Here is a 24,530-nt window from a genome sequence, read left to right as displayed (position 1 = left end):
TGGGAGAAGGGGAACAGAACTTGCATAAATTTTGGCTCTGACCCCCTGGGGGGCAGGAGTGGCGGGGCCAAATAGGAGAAATAAAGGTAAAAACTATAAATCGGTACTTGTCCTAGAGTTCTGCATGGATTGTAAACAAATTTGGCCACAATCATCCTTGGGAGAAGGGGAACAGAACTTGTATAAATTTTGGCTCTGACCCCCTGGGGGGCAGGAGGGGCGGGGCCCAATAGTGGAAATATAGGTAAATCCTATAAATCGCTACTTGTCATTATGATTAACTGTCTTGTAAAATACATATGTAACACACAAAATGATATCTGGAATATTTTATTGTTTGAATATATAAGTAAATACAGTGGACCATTGATCCATATTGCGGTATGTTCGGACTGCCTAATTCCATCAATTTGACCAATAAGCAAATCCTTTCCGTGGTATTTCAATTCGGATTGTGAGTTTTCCGGTTTATCGAATTCTGGATTATCGAGATTCCACTGTATTTTCTTCAGATTATTTTTGATATTTTAATCATGGGTTTAGTTTTTATTCAAAGAACAATTCAATATTCGAATCATAAAGACAGTTTTTTCAGGATTTCTTGTATGATGTGTAAGATATACTTTGAAAACATTGATAATATAAGAATGCGGGTCTAAATTTCATACAGTCATGTTTTCATGATTAAATGTATTGATAACAATTACATATTAATGTCCTTTGTTCTGTTTTACTTGTAGGACATACATTCGACAGATACAATTTATCACATAACTACAACATCGTACATTTCGAAGAATCTTACGTCAAAATGTATTGCGTGAATCCAGCGGAGGCCGCCATTTTGTCCCGCCGTCCTCGAAATCCTGATGTCACGTCATGTTTCCTGACGTCATTTTATTGTTTTGTCTTGACGTCACAATGCATTTTCAGCCATGAAAATTGCTCCAGGTTATATCACACTAGTGACACACGAAAAAATATTACAAGGGCGAAATCACGGAATATAAAGAGAATTTTGTGATAAATTACTTTCACAACTTGCCTTCCTGGTTTAACCGTGTGTAGTTGTTATACTGCATTGTAGACGTATATAACATGACTTTGGGCAGTACTACCAATGGTGGATAATGCATTAAAAGCTCATTTTGAGTATGAAAATTACGACACATATAACTTTAATGAAAACTGAATTTGTAGTCAATATCATGGAATATTTTAAAAATAATGATGTGTATCCCCATGCATTAAGATGGCATACGGTATAATGCTCATTGTCACAGATAAAATTTTATTTTAGTTAGTGACGTCTGGATAGCACCAACATTTGTGTTGTTGAATATATTCTTTCATTTGCATTTACTCCTGACCATTTCTTATGTCTCTACTAGCCTAAACTTAAAATACCGTTAAACATTTTAATTTATCAACATTTTAAATCAGGAATTAATATATAGCTTTAACTGCTACCTTTCTGTTTCTAATTATATGAAATCAAACCAGGCACGATAAAAACGATTGTAATTAAATATAATTTACATAGTCTTCATTATTATAAAAATACGTTCGGATGTATTAATTACAACCACTCTAATAATGAAATATCTTCAACCAACTGATTACCGATAACCTCACGTAATCATTTTCCCACGATTACAACTCCTGCTCTGTGTTCCAAATCGTCAGTGGGATGTTTCGTTTAGGCTTGTATCCCCTAGAACAAGATGTTAAAGTATATAAAAGCGGCAGAACAGTGTTTACTTTATTGATTATTTCAAACTCAAATCTAAAAGCCAGACACCATGATAGATTTGAAGTTCTAAGCAGTGGAGTTAATAAGCGTCCATGTATTCTAACAATTGACTATTTTCATTTCTAAGTGATGTAATCGTCCTTACTTGACCCTGGCTGTTAATAGGACGTTAATTAATCAAACAAACGACCTGTTTTGTTATTACGTAAGGAACATCTGACAAAAACGGTACTTCCGGTTTATACCGGACTCATTTTTCACCGATGTCAACATGTCTATGATGTAAATATTGGCGTGACACCTCGAAACCCACAGTTGCCACCGTAGGTCTAGTTTTGTTTCGTCATCCACCGAGTCCCATCGTCGGTTTCCCACGTTAATCAGCCTACGGATCGTAGTGGAGTTTAGACACTGGGTTTCCGAGGGTGCTGAGACCTGATACATTCTTAAACTATCTGTTAATAGGACGATAAAGAAAATTTCTTACGAACATCATATAGGTGAGTTAGCTTAGTCAATCAATCGTTTATGATGATTACAAGTGAGGTATCTTAGCCAGCCAATCGTCTATGATTATTACAAGTGAGTTAGCTTAGCCAACCATCATCTATGTTTATTAATGTTATTCTTACATACGTCTCTTTAAAGCCAATCATATGCATTCACGGCCCCGGTGGCAGTGTGATATTATACATTTATTGCCCTGGCGGTAGGGAGACATAACGCTTTGTTTAGCCAAGGCATGAGATATTTCCCGAGGGCGTAGCCGCGGGTAAACTAAGCGTCATGTCTCCCTACTGTCAGGGCAATACATTGTTTATTATACCGGAAAAAGGTTTTTTCCTAGCGCCAGAATACAAGTCTAACGTAATGGCTAGAATTTAAGTTGTTTGCTCAAACACTGTTAGGCTACCGTATCTTTCAGCCCAAATCAACTCCATTTAGCATGTTATATCATATAAACATTACATCGAGTTTAATTGTGTTTTCTGTATCGTTATCATAAGAATATTACTAATTTCCTCGGTCAAAGGCAGACGGAAGCGTCGTCTGCCATCAATTTTGTTTGTTATCGGAATACCTCGGAGAGTTCCGTTATACGAACGACAAATCTTGCTAAACGAACGAGGGGCTCCGCATGGGGAGAAACATGATTTTTGAACTTGACGTTCAGCGGGATACACGATGTTTTGTCGCCCTCACACGTGACGTCTCTCGACCAATCACCGCCTGTGACTCATCGGTGAGTTAAAATAATAATATTTATTTACCCAAAGATGTAATATTTCCCGAGGGCTTGCCTCTTTCTTATAATAATATTATTACTATATCTCATGTTTATAACCATCCTCGATACTCCAGGGTTTCCGATCACTTTCTATCTCTATATCCCTACTCTATATCATAGTAAAACTGGAGGCAACAGAACAGAACAGGTAATTCATTCCTTAGATGTACATCAAAAGAGCCGTATAACGGTACACTGTGGTCGACTGTGTGGCTTTGATGTTAGGCGTCGCTCTCTCTCTGTAGTCTTTAAATGAAATCTTTGCTGGCCTCTGATTGGTCAAATGTTTTCCACTGAGCTGCCTCAAGTTTTACTATGAGATAGTTAGGGGGGAAGGGGTAGAGATCGTAAGTGATCGGAAGCCCTGGAGTATCGAGGATGGTTTATAACAGTTTCTGTGATTAGTTGAAATACATCACATGACCGGGAAATAAAACATCGTATTTCCATTGGGGGGAATAAACATCGCCCTGGTGCGCGACTTCACATGAAGTCATCTCCCCTTCCGATTGTACAACAATGACGGACGAAGCGTAAAACGACGATTTTTAATCACTGCGTTTTGAAGTAATATTTATCCCCAGGGTAGCGAATCGCAATGTTTCGGTATGATAAATAATTTAATATCCCCGATGGCAGTGTAATAGGAAGGTTTATTTATGCCCTATATCTAGATACTTACGTTGTTGTAATACCAGCCCATTTCAGCATCCTCTCAGAAGCTTTTTCTTCATGGTAGGCGTAATAGATAACTTCCTTGATTCCAGACTGAATGATGAGCTTTGTGCAACCGTAACAAGGATAGTGTGTTGTGTACATTGTACAGCCTTGGATATCGACAGACATCTTGTTCATGATGGCATTCATTTCTGCATGGCATACTGAAATAAAGATATAAAAAACCCATTTATTTCTGAAAGATGACATAAAAACTAAACTTCCTTATTTTCCTTTTGAAAATGCTTGTGTATATAAAACTCCTTTCCACGTAAAATGATATAAGACTCTTTCATATATGGATATGAAGGATAGGGATATTCTACCCGAGGGTCACTAAATGTAGTAAAACCCGAGGCTTGCCGAGGGTTTTGCAACATTTTATGATCCCAAGGGAAGAATATCCCTATCCTTCATATCCACTTATGAAAGAGTAATTTTCTTTCATACCTCGACGTTTTATTGCAATTTTACAGTTATAATATCCCGCCATTTCGACATAAACTCGAAGAAATCCACGGCTGAAAGTCAATTTTTCATTCAAGAAAAATTACGTGATATTTTCAACAAAAAATCCGTTGTTTGCATTTTTTATAGTAAAACCAGTCAAGTTTGTCAAAAAAAAATGTTAAAATTTTACCGAGGAACAGAAATTTTGATGACTCCGTGACGTCACGAGGCTTTATTGCATAGGTAGCTATGCAATACAGCCTCAGGCGACATGAGTGTATTGCCCTAGACCAGCCAGTATTACACCCGTAGGTATGAAAGAAAAGACTCTATGAGGCTATGAAGGAGGTGATATTTCACTCTTGGAGTGACTAAATTAGGTGACTCCGAGGGTGAGATATTTTTTTCTCTCATAGTTGACAGGGTTGTCCCGCGGTTGTCAAGGAAAAGATTAATAGAATCTTACATGGATATGTCAAGTGGACAGGGATATCTCAACCCGAGTGAAAGATTTTGGCTGTCAACCCAAGTCTTGCCGAGGGTTGACGGCCAAAATATTTCACGAGGGTTGAAATATCCATGTCCGCTTGACAGATCCATGTTGGATTCTTTTTCTCCTATACTTAATAGGAAAATCCGAAATTCGCGTTGTTTTCCAGCCTTTTCATCGCGCCATTATTACAGGAACGTCGTTATACGTCAAATTGGATGACGTGATCGAAAATGCACATGTAATGATGACGTCACGTTATTGTCTAGCGCGTGTGAGCTACCTTACACCTTCCTGTGTAAGATAGAGTTATGTTTCCCTAGCAACCCGGGGATATCCCTTTGAAGTATAGGAGAAAACACTATCATACACAGGGGGATTTAAGATAATCGACACGCTCTAGACAATTACGTGACGTCATCAATACATGCGGCGTAACCGCGGTATGTTTCGTCGATGATATCACCAAGTTTGAAGCATAACAAAAAAAAATTAAAAAAAAATCAATCATGGATCTTTCAAGTAGACAGGGATATCTCAACCCACGTGAAAGATTTTGGCAATCCTCTGATTGACAAGCCAAAAACTTTCCCGGATTGAGATATCCTTGTCCAATTGACAGACCCATATAAGATTCTATTAAACCTCCGTTCCAAACATATGACAGATAATTCCTCTCTCATAGCACATCATTTATGAGAAATATTAACGTTTTCTGCTCCAGGGTTCGCTCTTTGAGACCGCCATTTGTAATGACGTCATAATACAATAGTTCAATAATTATTGTGACTTTATAATAAGGTTTACTTATCCAGGAGCATGTGAAATACTACATACACTGGGAGTATTACCCTGGACATTTACAGAAAGATGTGAAATAAATATTGTTCCATTGAAAAGCTCTATTGACAATTTCAATTCATATATACATATGTACATTGGTTTACATGTACATTATTACATTATTACTAGAAATTTTGTTGATTATAAGTTCTACACAGGCAATATTTCTTCGCGTGAATTTGCACGTGATTTTTTTCACTTAAATTTCACGTGGATTTCAAGTAAAAAAGAAATTTTGCCCCGGTTTTCATGAAATTCACGTGAATTGCACGTGTATATCATCATACAAATGTTGTCGATTTTAAATACTATCGTACCATATAAATGTTGTTAAGTTGCTTAATAGTAACATATAAATATTGTTTACTTCTTTATATTACCATATAAATATTGTTTACTTGTTTATATTACCATATAAATATTGTTTACTTGCTTAATGGTTCCATATAAATGTTATTTATTTGTTATATATTACAATATAAATGTTGTTTATTTGTTATATATTACAATATAAATGTTGTTTATTTGTTATACATTACAATATATTTACAATTGCTAGGCTTGTTCACTATACGCAAGTACTAGCCAATTTTGTTTACCATAACTGCATGGTAACATTGAACTTTGAACTTGCGTATGAAAATGTTCTATGCAACGTAAAGGGGCTACTTTTTTTTTAAAGAAACACATGGCTTTGTTTACATTTTGACGCAACATTACGTGTATATTGTTGTTTTTCATAGAAATTTGGAAAAATATGAACAATACATATATGTTTTATATTTATACATGATACAAACATTTTTTAAAATTAACAATTGTATAAAGAAACGGGAAAAATATCCCGACCGGGGCGACGTGCAGTGCTTTCACTTTTGTTAAAAATGATGGATGTCAAATGTAAACATTACCTCTGTGTCTGTGTTCGTCCTACGATCAAGTCTTTGGGGTGGACGGGCGTGGGACCCTTTGACAGAGGTCAGTTATAAACATATCCTCTTGTCTCTGTTCTTTGAGAATTTAATCGTGTGTATTATAAAACATGCACCGCTAGTAATCCACGTGTTGACAGTTACGCGTCAACACAGCTACATTGTATCCATCGAACACAAGTGAAGTTATTCAATCTATCGATGGCGATGGATCTAAGCGTAGATTATATAATCACATGGCTCCCAAGGATGTAATATCGTCAAGTCAGACGACAATCTCAAACACATTGAGCTACTTGAAAACCGGTTTTTGACAACTTCAGCAAACTCCAGTGTGTAAGCGTGCGTCAGCTTCGCCTCGCTGCACAACGGTCACCGAGTTCACACATGTGGCCGAGTACAAATACTTTATGTTATAACGCTATATATTAACTTTTAGCAAAATTGAATATATATTTAAAAATCTGATCTGATTAAATAAAATTATCTCATAAATTTACTTTGTTTGTCATGTTTATTTAACACTAAAATATTGAACTTTTTTGTCGTCGCGAATGAATAATTCTATTTTTACGTGAAGCGTCATAATTCGCTGTTCAATTGAGTAAGCTCCTCCCACTTTTTACCGACTTTTATTGAATAATTACGTCACTTTCAAATGACAATTTTTATTGCATAAAGTATAAATAAAAAGTCGTGTGAGTGTAAATATAGGGATTGGATTGCGCTTTTATGTTAACCATGCTTGTATGGAGCAATTCCTCTAAGAATATATTCAATATGGGGCGCGTTACATAAATAAATGTTGTTTATTTGTTATATATTACAATATAAATGTTGTTTATTTGTTATATATTACAATATAAATGTTGTTTATTTGTTATATATTACAATATAAATGTTGTTTATTTGTTATATATTACAATCTAAATGTTGTTTATTTGTTATATATTACAGTATAAATGTTGTTTATTTGTTATATATTACAATATAAATGTTGTTTATTTGTTATATAATACAATATAAATGTTGTTTATTTGTTATATATTACAATATAAATGTTGTTTATTTGTTATATATCACAATATAAATGTTATTCATTTTGTTATATATTACAATATAAATGTTGTTTATTTGTTATATATTACAATATAAATGTTATTTATTTGCTTTATATTACCATATAAATGTGTTTTGTTTTTTTTTTTGCTTTATATTACCATATATATGTTGTTTATTTGCTATTTATTACCATATAGATGCTTGTTTTTCTATTTTCCTTCCTCGTCCTTTTCCTCGAGTTTTTCCCATGAAAATTTGTCATCAGAACAGCCATCAGGGAAACCATTGTATCCCAAACCAAATATTCTTTTTTTCGTTAACAATAAATGCTCCGACCTAAAACACCGATACCACAAAAATAATGTAAATAGACATTCTTGAGCGATCATTATGAACGTTTTGGGTAACCTCTCGTATGTTACACGTATGTTACACGTGCTGTGTATGTCCAATTACTATAGTACTGTACTTATAGATCCCTATAAGCAAGATATTTTGCTTAATTTCCTATTGAATTAAATCCATAGTAGTTTCATTTGTCTATATTTTTTTCTCTCATATTTACAGTGTAAGAGTAAAGCCCAGCTTTTTCATTTTTTTTTTGTTTGGTAAAAAGATATATACAGCTTACCCTTAACAAAAGTTGGGATTGTCTCCCTATATTTACAATAGTAGATACAAAATATCAAAAACAAAATATTTCATACTCCGATCTGTTAACATTTACCCCCAAATGAATTAATTGGGGATTGAAAGGTACCATAGGGTCATATTTTATTTGCATCTAATTTAAAAAGGAGGACCAAAAAGACTTCACACAGCAACAATCCCAAAAGTAATGCAACATTGTCTCCCTTCCATTTTCAAAAAAGGTACACCTTTCTATTTCAAGTTATTTAGCCTTTATCAAGTTAACACTAGTATACAGAGTATTATGCAATACCTTAAACTGGAAATTATGAAGCTTAGTATTATCAGTAGTAAGTCTTGAAATAAGTTTTCCATGTCATCAACTATATTCAATTGTAAAACGTAGTTTCACTTTCCTTGACTAGTTGGTTTTGTTTTATATTTGACTAACAAATATCACAGAGAAGTTACCCACTAAGTGACAGCCGCATCTACAACGAGCCATGACAATCAAGAGGCATCTATACAAGCGAAGACAGGATTCCTTTTAATGCAGATTTCAGCCAAAGTTGTCAAAGTATTTTGTACTTTGTCATTATCCTTAATGTAGTCAATCATTTTATTTGAAGAAATCTCTGTTGGTACATTATTTTGCTATCTGAGAATTTGCTTCTAGTCCGTGGGTATGGCATTTATAATATAAGGCCATGCTATTCCAAAAAAGTAATATCAACATCATATTTTCGGTAAACCTTTCAAAAGACATAAATCTTTGATCTTCTAACAAATCGTTAACAAAGAAAATTCCTTTAACACACTAATGTCTATAAAAACTGACTTTCTACCTATTATACCAGATCGGTTGACAAATAATCATATCAGGGGTTGTGGGCACTTTATATTCTACAATAGTAGACCATATAAGTAAAATGTCTTTCCAAAAAGTATTCAAAACTTTTGAAAGTCCCTCTTTTGTCATCCTGGAAATACTATCTCCACCAAACAACTCTAACTTATCTAATACTAATGTTTTCCAAGGTGAGCAATATATAGGATTCATGAGCTTACTTATCCAGGAGCATTTCAATGCATGGCAAAATGACTCAACATGAGGGACTCGTAACCCCCTTTTCTATAATCACCATACATAACATTTGTTTATCAATTTTTCCTTTCCGTGTAAATTGAAGAAAGTTGACTGAATTTCTTTGAAAATATTTTCTTATGGATTTTGAAGTACAGTCAAAGTTTGTTTCAAATTTCTGTATCATAAAAATGCATATATGAAACTGGAACAATTGGCGAAAAACAATTGATTATACAAGTGAAAAACATAATTACAAACCGATTGGTACATTTTACAAAAAAAGTATAGGTGTTTGAATAAGATAGAACAAAAAAATTGTATGAATATCAACATTTTGTCCTGGAAATATGATTAATGACGTGCCTAGACAAGAATAACCATTACTAGTTGTATTTAGGTTATGCTTATTTGCAAACGGAAATAAACGGCAATTTTCCTTTCACTCCCCGAGACTTTATCTAAACCATAAAAATAGTGCCCTGAAGATTAATTTCTTATACAAATGACGATTAAAAAGTGTATCAAGGTACTAGGCCTTTTGTGCTAAGGCCTCGATATTTGTTTAATACATACTTACCAAGACATGGCCTTTTAGTATAAAGAAGAAGCTTTAACGACCCAACACCTTTCCGAAACGGCTTTTAATTTTTAAAATGGGAATGTAAAACGAGATCGATAATTTTGTATAGTCGCAAAAGTTATTAACTTACCGTTAATACTACATCTATCATCACCTGCTGAACAATATAAAATGTTAATTTTCATAACGCGGGTTGTCTTTGTTTCCCACCGTCGTCCTAATTACCACGTGGTAGTTGACTATCGCTACGCCATGCGGCAAAACAGCGAAATGAATCTTTACAGTTCCCATATATTACGTAGGAAATGTTGCACATGTTTGTTTGTTGTTACCTCATCTTTGGCCATCGATATATGTTTTCTTATGTTATTAATGTTATTAAAGGTAGTTGGCCTTTAGTTATTATATGCATTGTCTTGTTGGAAGTTACCTGTGTTTTGGGGTCCTTGCTTCGCTGTGCCGACACAACAGTCATAGCCATAAAATACTCTTCCCAATTTATATAATTGATATCTATAATAGAAAAATTCACTTGGGAACCAAGAGAAGCATATAAATGGAATTTGAGAATAAGAAAGGCGGAAATAAAAGTGATGGTGCGTACTGAAGACGGACCATACAAATGCTGTTCGGACAGACAGACGGACATAAGAGCAGAACAGCATTAAAATATTGAAATAAGTTATTTATGCTATATGATAAATAGAATATAAATACGCAGGATATCTCATTTTATTTTCTATAGTCATCTTCAGATTTAATTGCTGTACTGACGTTATGTAGCGTAATTAAAAATTAAATATGCACAAAACTGTGATACGCTAACAAATTTTGATATAAGTATAAAGTTAGCAGAAAAACAGAAAATTATTAAAACTGTCAAGATCGCTTCATTTCTTATATAGAGTTTATCATTATAATTGAATAAGCTATATACAGTGTATTTAACAAATATTTCAGTTAAATATTTCAAACAGAAAAGCTTAATTCATTAATACTAATCTAAAATTGATGGATATGGGGGCCAAAAAGGGCCACAACCATACAGTTTGTTATATAGCATTGAGATATAAGTACATTTTATACACAAGTTGCCAATATGGCTTACATACAGCCTCGTTATATGTGAAACAAGATGATTTGTTACAAGATCAGATGTATTTTGTCCCGAGATACCAACAGGCTTGAACGCTCGATAAAATGATAAACTGTCGCATGACCTTAAAACTTTGACTTAATATATCAAACTGTACCAGGAACGGAAAATTATATCTAGATGTTATGATGATGATGTCTAGATGATATTATCTTAAAACTAGTTTTATCTGTGCATACAGATTAAATCGTTTTGCACACGTAACTCGAAAACCTAGGTTGAGCTGACTGTCCTGATACAGCACGTGAATTAACATTTTTATTACATTTTCGCAGTTTTACGGTGAACATAAATATGATATACTTCACTAAAGTGAAAATATTTTTACTCCATTTCGACCAATCGGAATGCAGCATAGACAGCGAAAATATAATTTTGAGTGTTACCGCATTAGTTTGTGCGAAAAATGACATCATATTTTTGTGTAGCAATGGGCGTTATGCTCATAAAAAGTACGAAGTGATAATCATAAGGGCGAATACTCTTTAAAATAAAATGGCGGACTAAACTTTGGCAGAACTAGTAGTGATGGTCTTCGTAAATGAAAGCGAGAAAAATGTAATGAATAGAACATTTCGTGTTTCTTGATGAATACCAGTAATATTTCATCTTGTGAGGTGGAAACTTTGATATTTTCCACCTCAAAAGATAATATATAAGTTTATGCTTTGACATGATCCACTTTTACATGGAAGTATTATATTAATCTTTTTTTTTTCTTTCAGAGAAAAATAATTCATATAGATACAACCACTTTTGGATACGCATCTGACTTCTTCGGGTTCAGTGGACCAATGACAATTTTCATATTACCTAATTTGTACGAACAATTTCCAGAGAGGTCATTTTACAACATTATAGGAGTCAGAAAGAGCAACGAAAGACGTCGATGTCACGGTCCTTTGGAACACGTAAGCTAGCAAACAATGAACCCTCCGGTACTAATCGGATCACCTCGTCACGTCTCAGAAACTAGATTTTGCAGAAGTGCGAGGTGCTCCGATTGCCTCGGATACCATGCATAAAGTGTCTAAACTCCACTACATTCTGTAAGCTGATTACAGTTACCTGTGCACTCCCGTGACATCTGTTTATTGTATGTTATTTTAAACAAGAGGCCCAGAGGGCCTGTATCGCTCACCTGTTGGTTTTTTTTTAATAATTATCACAAAGACTCTTAACAATTAGAAAAATTAGCAAAATTGACTCCAAAATTTGTTTAATTTTGAATCACAACCATATAATGATGCTATAGATACCATACAAATATGCTATCCAATACATAGCTTCAGAGAGGAAGTAATTTATATGAAAATAGTACATCTAAGGCCCCGGGGGTCAGCCCCATCATTTGCAAAATTTTGAATCCCCACCCTATAATGATGCTACCATTGCATTATGAGCATAATCCAATGTTTAGTTGCAGAGAAGAAGTCGTTTATTATAAATAGCCAAATTGACCCCTTTTGACCACACCTCTCAGGCCCCCGGGGGTCAGCCCCATCATTTGTACAATTTTGAATCCCCACCCTATAAGGATGCTACCATTGCAGTATGGGTGCTATCCCATGCTTAGTTTCAGAGAAGAAGTCGTTTATATGGAAATAGCCAAATTGACCCCTTTTGACCCCGCCCCTCAGGCCCCCGGGGGGTCAGCCCCATCATTTGTACAATTTTGAATCCCCACTCTATAAGGATGTTACCATTGTTTTATGAGTGCTATTCCATGCTTAGTTTTAGAGAAGAAGTCGTTTATATTGAAATAGCCAAATTGACCCCTTTTGGCCCCGCCCCTTAGGCCCCTCGGTTAGCCCCATCATTTGCACAATTTTCAGCTAGTAGCCTATGAGGATGCTACCAGTCAAACTTTGTTGAAATCCGACCTGCGGTTATGGAGAAGAAGTCGATTGTTGACGGATGGACGATATGGCATAAGCTCACCTTGGTCCTTCCGACCAGGTCAGCTAAAAATTGAAATTACATTTCCTTAGCTACTAAAAATCATATATGTATAAAGTGTTGTCTATTAAAAAGAAAACCATAATACTTTACTTAGAGCCTACCCGGACCCTCCTCCAAAAACCCCCCACCAGACCCAGCAAAACGCAGCAAAACACCAGTTAAATTGTTCTACAGCCTGTGTATGTGAACGTGATATGCAAGGACATGGAGCTGTCTCAAGACTTCTGACTTTAAACATGTACATATATGTACCTTATATATGAATATAATTATTATACTATATCATAATTAAATGTACTTTAATTAAATAAATAATTAGACTATTACTGTAATTATTTTCAATTTAAGTTATGCAAATAAATTTTATAACATTATTGAATTTTACTATTACAGGAAAATGACACATTAGTAGTTGTGTCTACAAAGTTCATATACATTTGTATTATATACATGTATGGATAATTTACTACTAATAAAAGGGACACAACTCAGCTAGTCTTACCGGTATACATATAATAGACTGTATATACCAATGTTGTATTCTCAAATTGGATATGTAATTGTTGAACTCTAAATTTATTATACTTTTTATTCATATACAAATATGGAAATTCACTATGTGAGCTATAGCCCACTCATCTGGAAAAAAAATATAATAATATATTAATATTATATTGTAACTCACTATCCGGACCGAGTTAAATATCCCTTTTCTTTTAGCTTAATCAATACTCTGACTCAATTAAATGTTTGAATTTAACGTTACTATCTAATGCGACAACCTAAGCTTTTATCTGATGTTGATCATCCGAAACAACTCCATCCTCAATCCGCCTCTTTACATTATGTACATGGAAGTTTTTCATGCAAAGGTAACACAAATGTATATATTATTAATATTGTATATAATAATATGTCTAAACATTTATCTTGGTGTAGCTATATTATCAATTAATGAATGCCTATCGGAACCCCACCGAAATTATGTGGAAGTAGTTGTGGTCACTGATAGTCACCTCATACTGTTTTTTGAGAAATCTCACCATTTTGACAATGGATAGAATCTACATGTATACAGTCAATACGATTGACTTGCATGGTGCATTTGCCAATGGCTTTACTTCCACTGTAGGAATTAAATCAGAACACATATATAGTTTTCAATTATGTATTATTCATTTCCTCTCTTTATCCGACGATACTGAAAGATACACAATTTTCTTCTCCATATTCTTCTCAAATAATCATTTCTCACTTATTGCTATCTTGTCAATTAAAACCATGTGTATGGATGTAGAAAAAAATCCAGGTCCTTTACGCAGTCTTGATATAGCATGCCTCAACATCCGATCAGTACGTAAAAAGCTTGATGTTATTGAAGCAGAACTTAATAATAAAGATATCATTTGCTTAACTGAAAGCCATTTAAATGATACAGTAATTGATTCTGATTTATGCCTTGAACATTTTTCTTCAAAACTTCTTAGAAAGGACCGACACCTGCGACCCGGGGGTGGCATTTTAAGATATCATAAGGAAAATGTCATTGTAAAGAGAAGGGATGATTTTGAGACAAATGATTTAGAAGTATTGTGGACTGAAATTGTATTTGGAAACAGTAAAGTAATTTTAGGTTGTATATATAGACCTCCAGATAGTAATATTGACTACTGGAATAAACTTGATACCATGCTTGATCATGTTACTGATGACTCGAAACACACAAATGCTGATATTATTTTATCACTGGTGATATCAATGTAAATATGCTCACCATACAGCCTAATTCCACTTTTAGTAGACTCCTCAGCAAATATAACATGACAAACTTTGTAAATAATTTTACAAGAGTAACACCTGATTCCTCTACCTCAATTGACATTGTTCTTACAAATAACAATACCATTGTTAAAAATACACATATAACACCTCCGATATGCAGTGATCATTCTGTTATTAATTTCAGTTTTTGTCATTCTGTTTTTAAACAACATACATACGCTAAAAACATTTATCTCTATAACGAAGCGGATGTTGTCAAGATGAATCAAATGATAAATAATATTGACTGGGTAAGTATTGGTGAACACCATGATGCAGATAGTTTCAATTCCATACTTAGTGATTCTATAAATAGGGTTATGAATGAATGTATACCTCAAAAGAAAATAACTAACTGTAAGACCTAATGACAAGCCATGGATGACAGGTGAGATTAGACTAAAAATTAGACAGAGAAATAGAGTTCATAAAAAAGCAGTTCAAACTAATAATCCAGCTCATTTGGAAAATTTTAGAAATCTTAGAAATGAAACCATAACTTTGATTCGTAATGCAAAATCTGTATATTTGGATAATTTAGAAAAATCTTTAAATGATATAAATACTTCTTTGTTTAAATGGTGGAAAACCGCAAAAACTCTACTTAAGTTCAATAATAAACACGCTATTATTCCACCATTAAATTATAATAATTCTTTCTTGTTCCATCCTATAGATAAAGCCGAAGGTCTTGTTGACTATTTTACATCAATATCAACTTCTTCTGATAATATTGATCCTTTGCCTGCTGTCCCAGAATCTCCTAACATACTTGATAATATTTTAATTCAGGAACAGGAAGTCAGAGATCAATTAATTATAATAAATGGAAATAAACCTGCTGGCTCTGATGGCATAATACCTAAGGTCCTGAAACTTCTTTAATCATCAATTGTTACACCCTTAACTATTTTATTCAACAAAACATTATCAACTAGCTTTGTTCCTTCGTCTTGGAAACTTTCTAATATAAATGCTATTTATAAAGGCAAAGGTAGTGATAATGACATTTCAAATTACCGACCAATTTCAATTACATCTTGTCTTAGTAAAATATTAGAAAAGATTATCTTCAAACATTTATACAATCATCTTGTTGAACATGAAATGTTATCAAAATTCCAATCAGGATTTATTCGAGGAGACTCAACTATTTATCAATTACTCTCAATGTATGACACATTTATAAAAAAATTAGATGAAGGGCTAGAAACTAGATCTATTTGTGATATTAGCAAAGCCTTTGATCGGGTTTGGCACCCCGGATTACTTTATAAGCTTGAAATGTATGGTGTTAAAGGTAATGTCTTAAATTGGTTTAAAAGTTATCTAGATAATCGTCACCACAGAGTTATAACTGAAGGTTTCTCCTCTTCATATCGTCAGGTAAGTGCGGGTGTCCCCCATGGCTCAGTTCTCGGTCCTTTCCTTTTTTCTAATCTATATAAATGACATAACTGATTGTATAACTAAAGATAAAAGACTATTTGCTGATGATATCTCTCTTTTTAAGGTCACAGACATTTCTCCTTTAGATACAGCAAAAAGTGTATCTGAGGACCTTGAAAATATAGATAAATGGTCTAAAAAATGGGATATTAAATTCAACCCAGATAAAACAGAATCGCTTACTTTCAGTCGCAAAAGAAATATTGTATGTCCAGATGTCTTATTCCAAAATGAGGTTATCAAAAATGTCAAAAACCACAAACATCTAGGCTTATTTCTTTCTGGGGATGGTAAATGGCACCACCATATTCACTACATTTACAAAAAAGCTTGTAATCGTATAAAACCTTTTAAAAACTGTTAAATATAAATTGAGTCGAAAATCTTTAACTAATATATATGTTTCATATATTAGACCAATATTAGAATATGGTGATATCTTGTTTGATAATTGTACACAACAGGAAGCATTACTTCTTGAATCTATCCAAATAGAGGCTGCCCGAATTATCACTGGACTGCGTAAGGGAACATCTCATTATAAACTTTACTCAGAACTTGGCTGGGATACACTTGCCACAAGGCGCAAAAAACATAGACTTGTCCTTCTTTATAAAATTTTATCAGGAACTGCTCCCTCCTATCTAAACGAATTAATTGAACAATACTTTAATAATGAAAACCCATATTTGTTAAGAAATGAAAGATTATTTGCAATTCCTTTTAGTAGATCTACCATTTATGCTAATAGTTTTATTCCAAAAACTCTGAAAGATTATAATGAACTTGCACTTAGATTTGATTTAACCAATATCACCTCTATTAACCAATTTAAAAAACTTCTAAACCAGAATATTAGTGATATTACACCCACAGATAATGCTAAGAACAAAACTTTTTTAAATTTAGGCAAAAGGAAAGATGATATTCTGATATGTCAATTACGGAACTGCTGTAGTAATTTTAAACTTTGATCTTTATAATGATCACTTAGCAGAATCACCATTGTGCGAGTGTGGTAATGCATATGAAACCACTGAACATTACTTCTTATCCTGTAGTAATTACAATGAACAGCGCAGAACTCTCCAAAATAAGTTAATAAATTTTACTCATAACCATTTTGACCTTCAAATACTTTTGTCTGGCTGTAATGATTGTAATAATGAAACAAACTTGAATATCTTTCAGTGTACAATAGATTTTGTAAGGGCTACTAATAGATTTCATAACATATAACCACCATCATAATAACTTCTAATTATATGATTCATCAATAACTTTGAAGAATTGATTAACTAATCGTGGTTAAAGATACCATACCTTAAAGTTATATGTGACGTAACTGGGCGAAAATTTTGACATGCTATTTTTTCGTTGTTAATCTATTAAAAACCATAAGTTTTGATGAATAAAACTTTAAAAATCATTCAAATGGCTTCAGATGACTTATAAACGTTAGTAATAACACAGAAATTTTGTACTGAAAAATTGTTGTTTTTATGACTTAAATATGTTTACATGGAAACATACCTGCAGAAATCACTTTACAATTACTGATAACATTGTAAAAATGTGTAATGAAATTGTAGACCACAATTTGGCTTCATGGTCTGCTCTTACTTGTACATGTAAAATTAAAACCTATGCATTGAAAGTACTGTAATTTTCAAAAAGTTGGTAATTTTTGGTGATGAATAACATATTAAAAGCTCATCTTGATTCGTGAGTATGAAAAATACGGCACATATAACTTTAATTAATAAAATTAATTAGTTTTCTGAAAAACACATCTATAATAGCATCTGTTCCGATGGGCATTTATCATTTATCATTTATTAGTTGTAAATTTTAGGTATTATTATATAAATTGTCATACTTTTTAAAATATATGATTAATACATTTATCTTAGCTACATATCTGTTTAGGTAATTGTTAAAATTAATGCATGTGTCATGACAAGTATAAATTTAGACCAAACTTTATCTCAATATTCTGCAACATTTTATCTTTGAAGTCATATACATGAATACAGCAGCCATGGTAGAATTTCTGAATCCCATTGGTGGATGACCATCGGCTTGTTAGCCACATGGACTTTCTGGTCTGTATCTGGTGGGTGAAGGTAATTTCCTCATGGCTGCTGCATTCTCATTTCTTTATTATTATACATTTTGAAAAACAAAATTACTATCTATAATCTCATTAATAATATATGATATATTGTCATGACCTATGAAACATATACTTTCAAATGTTTTCAAATACTCTTTCGTGTCATTTGTATATATATACATTTTGTTACCAGGGAGAGAACTTACATAGGCACTGCCTGTTGTTCGATCCTATTTCAACTTGTTTGTTTGAAATAAACTTTTTGTTGAAATGTAAAACCATAATACCTTGGTAAAGCTGGATGTCTTAGTGCTAATGCGATTGTAGTGGGTCAATATAGAGGCTATATATTGAACTCTACGTGACCCTCTATTAGCCAATGAGAATATGGGAAATCAGATTATATCTAATATTGTAGAATATACCTTAGGGTCAGCAGCATATTGTACACTGTCTTTTAAGGACTATATGGTTTTATGGCTGAACCACATGGTCAATTCAGACGTTATATATCAAAAGGTTGAATTCAATATTAAATAAAAAGTTATTTTGTTTTACGACTGCGAAGCGAATTGTTTTAAACTTCAGAAAACAAATTCGTTGGTCAACATGACCTACTACAGCGCAATTTGAAATACATATACTTCTGAGCAATACTGAAGGATTTCAAAACAAGAAATATAGCATATTTAAGGTAACCTTTAACAGATAACAATACATACTGTGTTGTTGAATGTATACGCGGTGAGTTAAACTTCGCTATATCCGCGGTCGAAATAATTTCCACAAATAAATTCCAATTAATCAATGGCATGTAATAAAAACCTAATAAGTATATAGCTTATCGCTGTTAGAAATTGACAAATGCGCAAATGTTCAATGTGAATAAGAGTAAAAAAAAACAGTTCGCGAAAATTTCTTCTCTCTAAATCAAATAATTGTACAATAATTTTCATACATACAACAAACAATAAAACATTAAATAATGTAAAATGTATTTAATAAAAATATGTACACTTGTCTGAAAATATATTACAATGATTCTGTGTTCATAACCTGCATTTCAGCCGCTCTACTACAAGTGATGTCCCGTTTGGCTTATATTTCCTGAAGAAAGAAAACAAAAAATGTAAAACAATGGTATTATAAAACAAATTAATTTCTTGAAACGTATTGTTTTTACATATACATAGTTTCATATTGTTTTATCACTATACATGCAGTCTCATTCACATGCTACAAACATGTCAACGTATGCGATATTTATAAATACTTATCACATACGTGTACACATATATATGTGTGTGTGTGTAAAGGAAGTAATATCAACGGTGTTTTCCAGATAAAACTGGATTCTTATTAACACGTGTTTGTAGGATACGAATTACTTGAAGAAGTAAATATGGGACAAAGAAGGAATTTCAACAGTGTGGACAAGATATTGTCGAATGTTCAAGGTGATTTGCCCCTTTGTCAAGACACGAAAAAAAAAATAAAATTACATATCAAAGACGGCCATGAATGTTCATAAAAACATAAACATTGAACACATAGATGTGTTTTTTTTATATATATTTAATCCTACATGAAAAGAAGAGGTTTGAAATGGGAACCTACCAAATGACTGAGACCTATAGCAAACTATGAAAAGTGAAACAGGTAAAGATAAGTTTGTAGATACTCCAGGGGTTACCATCACTGTCGTTATATCCAACCCTGCAGAAAAGATGACTTCGTATGCAATAACAGATAAAAGAGGTACAGTAATATGATCCTTTCATTAAATGAATTGAAGTTGGGCGTCACTCTCTATTACCTTCAAAGGAATACACTGTATGCATGTCATTGATCTTTTTTTTCTCCTGAAGTGTCGTCCAGTTTTGCTATGAGGTAGTCCAGGGGTGGATAAAACGACAGCGATAGAATATCGAAGATATGGTAAAAGGTACCTTATATTAATGTTTGCTTTTTTCAGCATTAGCTGAGATGTCTTTGCCTCTGGTTTGTGGATGTTTTTATCGTCGTAATAGACAATAGTCTTAATGCCGCATTGTATCATTATCTTCGCGCACTCGTTGCATGGAAATAGACTAACAAACATCGTTCATCCATTATTATCCGACGCATGTTTATTCATTACGGCATTCATCTCAGCGTGGCACGCTGGAAAAGTGAAAATAATCGGTGAGATATTTCACTAAATTTACATTTTTCACAGTGAAATATAAGGGTTTATGGTGAAAAAATAAGTACACATGTAGTATTTTTCATCCAATACTGGCTGATCAAAACACAGCATATACATTGTTTTTAAAAATTCAAACCAAACCTATAATATTACGTTTACCTTTCCTATTGATTTTTTATTTTTAATTGTTGGAGCAAAAATGTGTTGCGTTAAATTATCTTGTGTTATTTTTCCTTGAAATTTATGCCATATGTGTTGAACAAAATGAGTAAGCAGAAAATTTGCTTTTGGATAAAATACATGTACAAATATCAGCTGGCCTAGTCAAGGCCTAGAGCAGAGACATAAAAATGGAATACATATAAATAGAATATTTCTAGTTTCTTGATGAATAACAATTATATTTCATCTCGTGAAATATCCATCCCACTCGATGAAATGTAATTGTTATTCGTCTAGAAAAAAAAGGACTGTTCTCTATATTTGAAAACGTAGATATTAAAAACGATTGTTAAAGTTGCATATTAAAATAAAACATACTATACAAGAAATACTATGGATATTTTTACGTGGTTTGGAAATTTCAATATATTTCACAGAAAAAAACTTTCATAGTTAGTCTTTGTTAAAGCGACTACTATCATATACAAAACATACTTCATTTTTTTTTTTTCAATTTCATGGTTCATTAGCAATAACGTAATCAAAGAGCTTTTACACGACGAAAATTTCATGATATACAGCAATATTAAACTAATTCACGTACCACGTGATACTCAATAACGTTTGTGCAGCATGAGTATCTCCAATGCTGATGCAACGTAACTCTTTGTGATCTACCCGCTGACATGCCGTTAGCGCGGAATATCATCTTTTGACGTCATTCCATTACCAAAAGAAACATTATAATCCCGCACAAAGGTTATCAAGTATCACGCGATATGTAAATTAGTCCCAATAATACAAATACGTAAAAGCAGTATTAAAATCATCGTATAAAACATTTCTAATTCTAAACTTCAGGGTCACGATGGTGTCAAACGAAACCGCTAAAATATTATACCCGCTAAAATATTATACGCTGAAATATTATACCCGCTAAAATATTATACCCGCTGAAATAACCCGCTATACGTTATACACATTAATAATCGTTGATTGCATTTGTAGTTTACTACATAGAAGGGTATAGTAAATATCCTAAATAATACCTTATGAAAGAGAAAAACAAACTAGACCTAATAATACCTATCATATTACAAAAAATAGAAGCTTGGCTTTACTCTTACACTGTATAAGAAACGGAGATAAAATTATAAACAAATGGAATTTTATTATTGATGTAATTAATTAAAAAAAATGTGTAGAATGTTTTTATCTAAAGACTGCATATGCTTGTATGTATCTATATACAAAGTACAGTAGTAACGTCAATAGGTCACTCATATACATGCAAATTGCTGTTTCATTTATTTGAATTTGGACACGTATTAACATATCACAATTTGTAATATTACATATGCTTGAATAAAAATATATATAGTTGAGGAACAAATAGCTTGAAAATGAAAAAAAATTACTCAGAGAAATTCGGAAATTAAGATTTCCCTTATTACCATAAAGTGTTTTGGTCTCTAAGACGTTGTTTGAGTTTTTACCCCACAGTAGGTATTTATGTAGGGAACCCTTTGAAGTTTAGTTATAGTCTGTTTCACTCTAACACCAACTCAGGTAACGTTTTATACTCATACCTATGATAAGAGATACATCATAAGATATGCTACAGTTTTGTTAAGGAATTAAGTTCAAGCACTCACTAATATATTTTATATTATTTATTATATAATCATTATTACTTTTTTTAAATCATTATATAAAAACACACTGTACAATATTTATTAGAGTGTCACACATAATTTATAATAGTAATGCATTAAAGCACTATAGTTAAACAGAATGTGTATTTTTAATAAGATATTTTAATTGGTATATATTTTACAGTACAATATCATGGCAAGTATGCTTTTCTCTCAAGTATGCCTCTGTTTTATACACCATTCTGCAGCATCTTGACAATAACAGTTACTGATTTGCTGATCACCTACCAGGTGAGTTGATTTACCTTAGATTTACATGTGATCTTGCACTGAGAATAATTCTGAGATAGGCTATAACTCCCTATCAACACACCTTAGCGCCTTTGAAAACACCCCATCCTAGCCAGAGTTGGTGTTCGGGAAGCCCCTATAAATCTTACTGACCCTCTATGCTTTTATAGGGGGTCAGTAACTGACTATATAACTAATAGCATAATGGATATTTGGAAGAAAAAAATATAACATGTTTATTCGAGTATGACCCCCCACCCCTAAAAAAATTCTTAAAAAGAAGAAGAAAAATACAGAAAATAGTAATATCGTTATTAAATCTAAAACATATAAATCAATATTAGTCGTCGAATTGATAAATAATATCTCACAGATCTATATTAAAAGACATATCCTTCTCACAGCACAAACGATTTCATCTGAGTTTAGGATTATATTCAAAAAAGAAAAACAGAACACAATTGTAAACAAAAAGACAAGAAAATACACAAGAATAACATAAATAATGAACTGACAACATATTTAAGTGTCTGATCAATAACATCGTCATACCTGACTGATATTTTCCATTAGTCGACAAAACACATCCATTCTATTCAATTGTCAAAGCAATGCATTTAAAGAGTTGTGAGGCATGCATACCACATTTTATTATCTTTTGTTAGGTGCATTATTGTTAAAACACACGTGTTACCCCGACTTCGCTAGTCAATTATAACGGTATTGAGTACGTATACTCTTCCTGACCCTTGGGTAGCGAAGTTGGTGTACGCCATAATACTACTAACCATGTATACTATGGCTAGTTTATTTACTATTTTCCAATCATTGTTTGTGAATCAGCTTTTCTGATGTGATACACCGCGTAGGAAATAGGCCTACGTATAATTCTACAAAGAATGTAAGAGTAGTGTGTCTTTATATCTATACACAAACAGGTAAATATTTCTTTCTGGAATAAAACATGACTGAGATACACAATTGTATATATGTTGTTGAAACATATTACAGCTATAGGCAAACCAGTATTGGTAATAATTATACTCTTCCTTAAGATTTTAAAAGCATTTATAGACTTCAACAATACACCTTGTACACGTACATGCAGTGTACACATGTGCAGTAAAATATTAAACTTAGCAGAAGCTAATCTCGTTACTCATGTATCAGTCTGGCCATCAGTCTCTAGGATATTGAAAACATCACTAACTTGATCATTTTATCTTTTCTACATGTCTGATTCAAACCAGGGGTAGATAATCTAGTAAAGAACTGAGAAAGTCTTTTAAGGGTCTAGTGGTCAGTCTACCCGTGTATACAAGGTCATATAAACAAACATACCTGCTTTAGTCCCGTCACAGGACCGGGTAGCCATGGCAAGATCACGTCAAAACAACATCATACTGAAGCCTCACATGTGCCGTGATGATGGTGCACATCGTTACACCAGGAACCACGTATTTTATATGCACACATGTGTGCTTATGACGCGTCAGCGTAAACACAAGTCTATTCAGCTTAACTTGATTAGTAAAATGGGAATTTTATATATGGATGCGTTTATTTCCAGTTTCTAATATGCTAAATGATTTCGTATGGAACATATTCGTTTGAATTTTCGTATTGCAGAACTGGTTATGAAAACGGTAATATGTTTTCGTCGAGTATGAATATAAATATTAAATTTACCCATTCGGAACAAGGACGTAAACATAATTCAATATCTATAAAAAATACTATTCATTAGATAGTCTTAAACCGTTTATTTTGGTTTGTCGTCAAGAACTTTTCAATATTTGTAATAAAAGAATAGATAAGAGAAAATATACGACAGGAGCTATAGTTTATTGGACAAACTTAAACTTATTAGCATACACTGGATATATACAAATGTATGT

General features: G+C 32.9%; 1 protein-coding gene across 3 annotated transcripts; it reads right to left on the bottom strand.

The window, feature by feature from the left end:
- LOC138328332 (deoxycytidylate deaminase-like) lies at positions 1-24,490 on the bottom strand. Of its 3 annotated transcripts, XR_011209193.1 has the most exons (4): positions 10,263-10,564; positions 7,726-7,871; positions 3,724-3,922; positions 1-1,714 (listed from the first exon to the last, which is right to left on the bottom strand). XR_011209193.1 is itself a non-coding variant. In XM_069275099.1 (3 exons), the coding sequence occupies exons 1-3, from the start codon at positions 24,005-24,007 to the stop codon at positions 1,654-1,656; spliced, it is 294 nt and encodes a 97-aa protein (XP_069131200.1). In that variant the 5' UTR covers positions 24,008-24,490; the 3' UTR covers positions 2-1,653. The 3 variants fall into 3 exon arrangements, 1 of the variants encoding a protein (XP_069131200.1); XM_069275099.1 differs by lacking the exons at positions 7,726-7,871; positions 10,263-10,564 and adding an exon at positions 23,974-24,490 and having other exon boundaries at positions 2-1,714; XR_011209192.1 differs by lacking the exons at positions 1-1,714; positions 3,724-3,922; positions 7,726-7,871; positions 10,263-10,564 and adding exons at positions 19,320-19,443; positions 20,286-20,499; positions 23,974-24,132.
- Positions 24,491-24,530: the final 40 nt, after the last annotated feature.

The sequence above is a fragment of the Argopecten irradians genome, chromosome 7 (genome assembly GCF_041381155.1).
Source record: "Argopecten irradians isolate NY chromosome 7, Ai_NY, whole genome shotgun sequence".
NCBI classification, from domain to species: Eukaryota; Metazoa; Mollusca; class Bivalvia; order Pectinida; family Pectinidae; genus Argopecten; species Argopecten irradians.
Note: the sequence above shows the minus strand (reverse complement) of the source record. Positions and strands in the feature narration are given on the sequence as shown.